This window comes from Pundamilia nyererei, unplaced genomic scaffold (genome assembly GCF_000239375.1).
Source record: "Pundamilia nyererei isolate P.nyererei 1_Seehausen unplaced genomic scaffold, PunNye1.0 scaffold00038, whole genome shotgun sequence".
NCBI lineage: Eukaryota > Metazoa > Chordata > Actinopteri > Cichliformes > Cichlidae > Pundamilia > Pundamilia nyererei.
In genome coordinates, this window is record NW_005187439.1 from 68,231 (window position 1) to 69,485 (window position 1,255).

Genomic DNA, 1,255 nt, shown 5'->3' on the forward strand with positions numbered 1-1,255 from the left:
CTTCCTGAGAAAGTACAGCTTTGTTGTGCTTTTCCTACCTTGCAGTGAATAAATGTGAGGAACTGGAATTAGACTTACCCGCACCTCCACTCGTTTTCATATCTTAGTGAGGACATGTCATTGACATGTTTCCCCTAGCTGCTTACTATAACCATCAAAAATGAATGTTAACCCTAACCATAACCTAACTGTAACCCTGAGACTAAAACGTGAGGATGTGACTGTTGGCCCTCACAAGTATAGTAGCAATATGTGGGCCCCACGGAGATGTCTAAACAGGCACACACACACACTCTCTTTACTGCTGCTAGTTTTATCTCACCATGACGGAGACAAATCTCCGTCCTCTCCGTTCCCCGTCTCGCTGTTCAGAGCTTTCCTCTGTTTTATCCTCACGTCTCTCTTTGCTCTTCCTCACTGTGAAGAATAAAATATGTAAGAAGTTTTGAATCTCAGCTTCATTGTGTTCGATGAGCTCATATGAAGTAAAGTCAGTCGGGTTTTTAGGAGGTTGGTGACAGAAGCTGCAGAGTCTTATTTTATTTTTTTAAAGACTGTAATTGCAGCACTGGCCGGTGTTATTTCTTCCTTCATGTTCGTGTTTGAACTTGAACATTTGAAGCTGTTTATTGAAATGCAGACAGGAAATAGTGCAGCATTGTTAAATAACCCAACAGGTCGTTTTCATTGAAGGGTGTCATTGACTTAAAGCGGTTTTGTGCAGACAGCGCTCCTCTGGATGTGTAAATTGGTCGGCTGCTAAAGCATCAGGATGATTAGATTACATCAGCTGAGCTGTGTTAATCTGGGATTTGTTGCTGGCTTTGATCTCAGAGATCTCACTTTCTCCCCCTCCCTCTCCCTCTCCCCCTCCCCGTCCTTCTTTCACCTCGCCCAGGGTGGCCGGAGGCGAGCTCTTCGACTTCCTGGCAGAGAAGGAGTCCCTGAGCGAGGAGGAGGCCACGCAGTTCCTCAAGCAGATCCTGGATGGAGTCCACTACCTGCACTCCAAGCGGATCGCTCACTTCGACCTCAAGGTACATCTGCAGCTGAACCGAGTCCGCCGTGCGTGTGTGCGCGCGTGTGTGTGTGTGTTTACATATCTTTGTGGGGACCAAAAATCAGAAGTATACTTGTGGGGTCCAACAGCCCTTTTGGGGACAAGTGCGTCCCCACGAGTTCGAAGAGAGTCAAAATGTGGTTTTAGTGTCAGGGTTACAGTTGGACTATGGTCTGGGTAAGCAGCTAGGGAAAG

At 46.9% G+C, this 1,255-nt stretch overlaps 1 protein-coding gene across 1 annotated transcript in view; it reads left to right on the top strand.

Annotated features, from left to right (window-relative positions):
- The window catches only part of dapk1 (death-associated protein kinase 1), a 42,418-nt gene that overhangs the window by 8,734 nt on the left and 32,429 nt on the right, over positions 1-1,255 (top strand). The window contains exon 3 of the mRNA XM_013910189.1: positions 899-1,037. Coding sequence (XP_013765643.1) covers positions 899-1,037 — 139 coding nt within the window. The remainder of the gene's footprint in view (positions 1-898; positions 1,038-1,255) is intronic.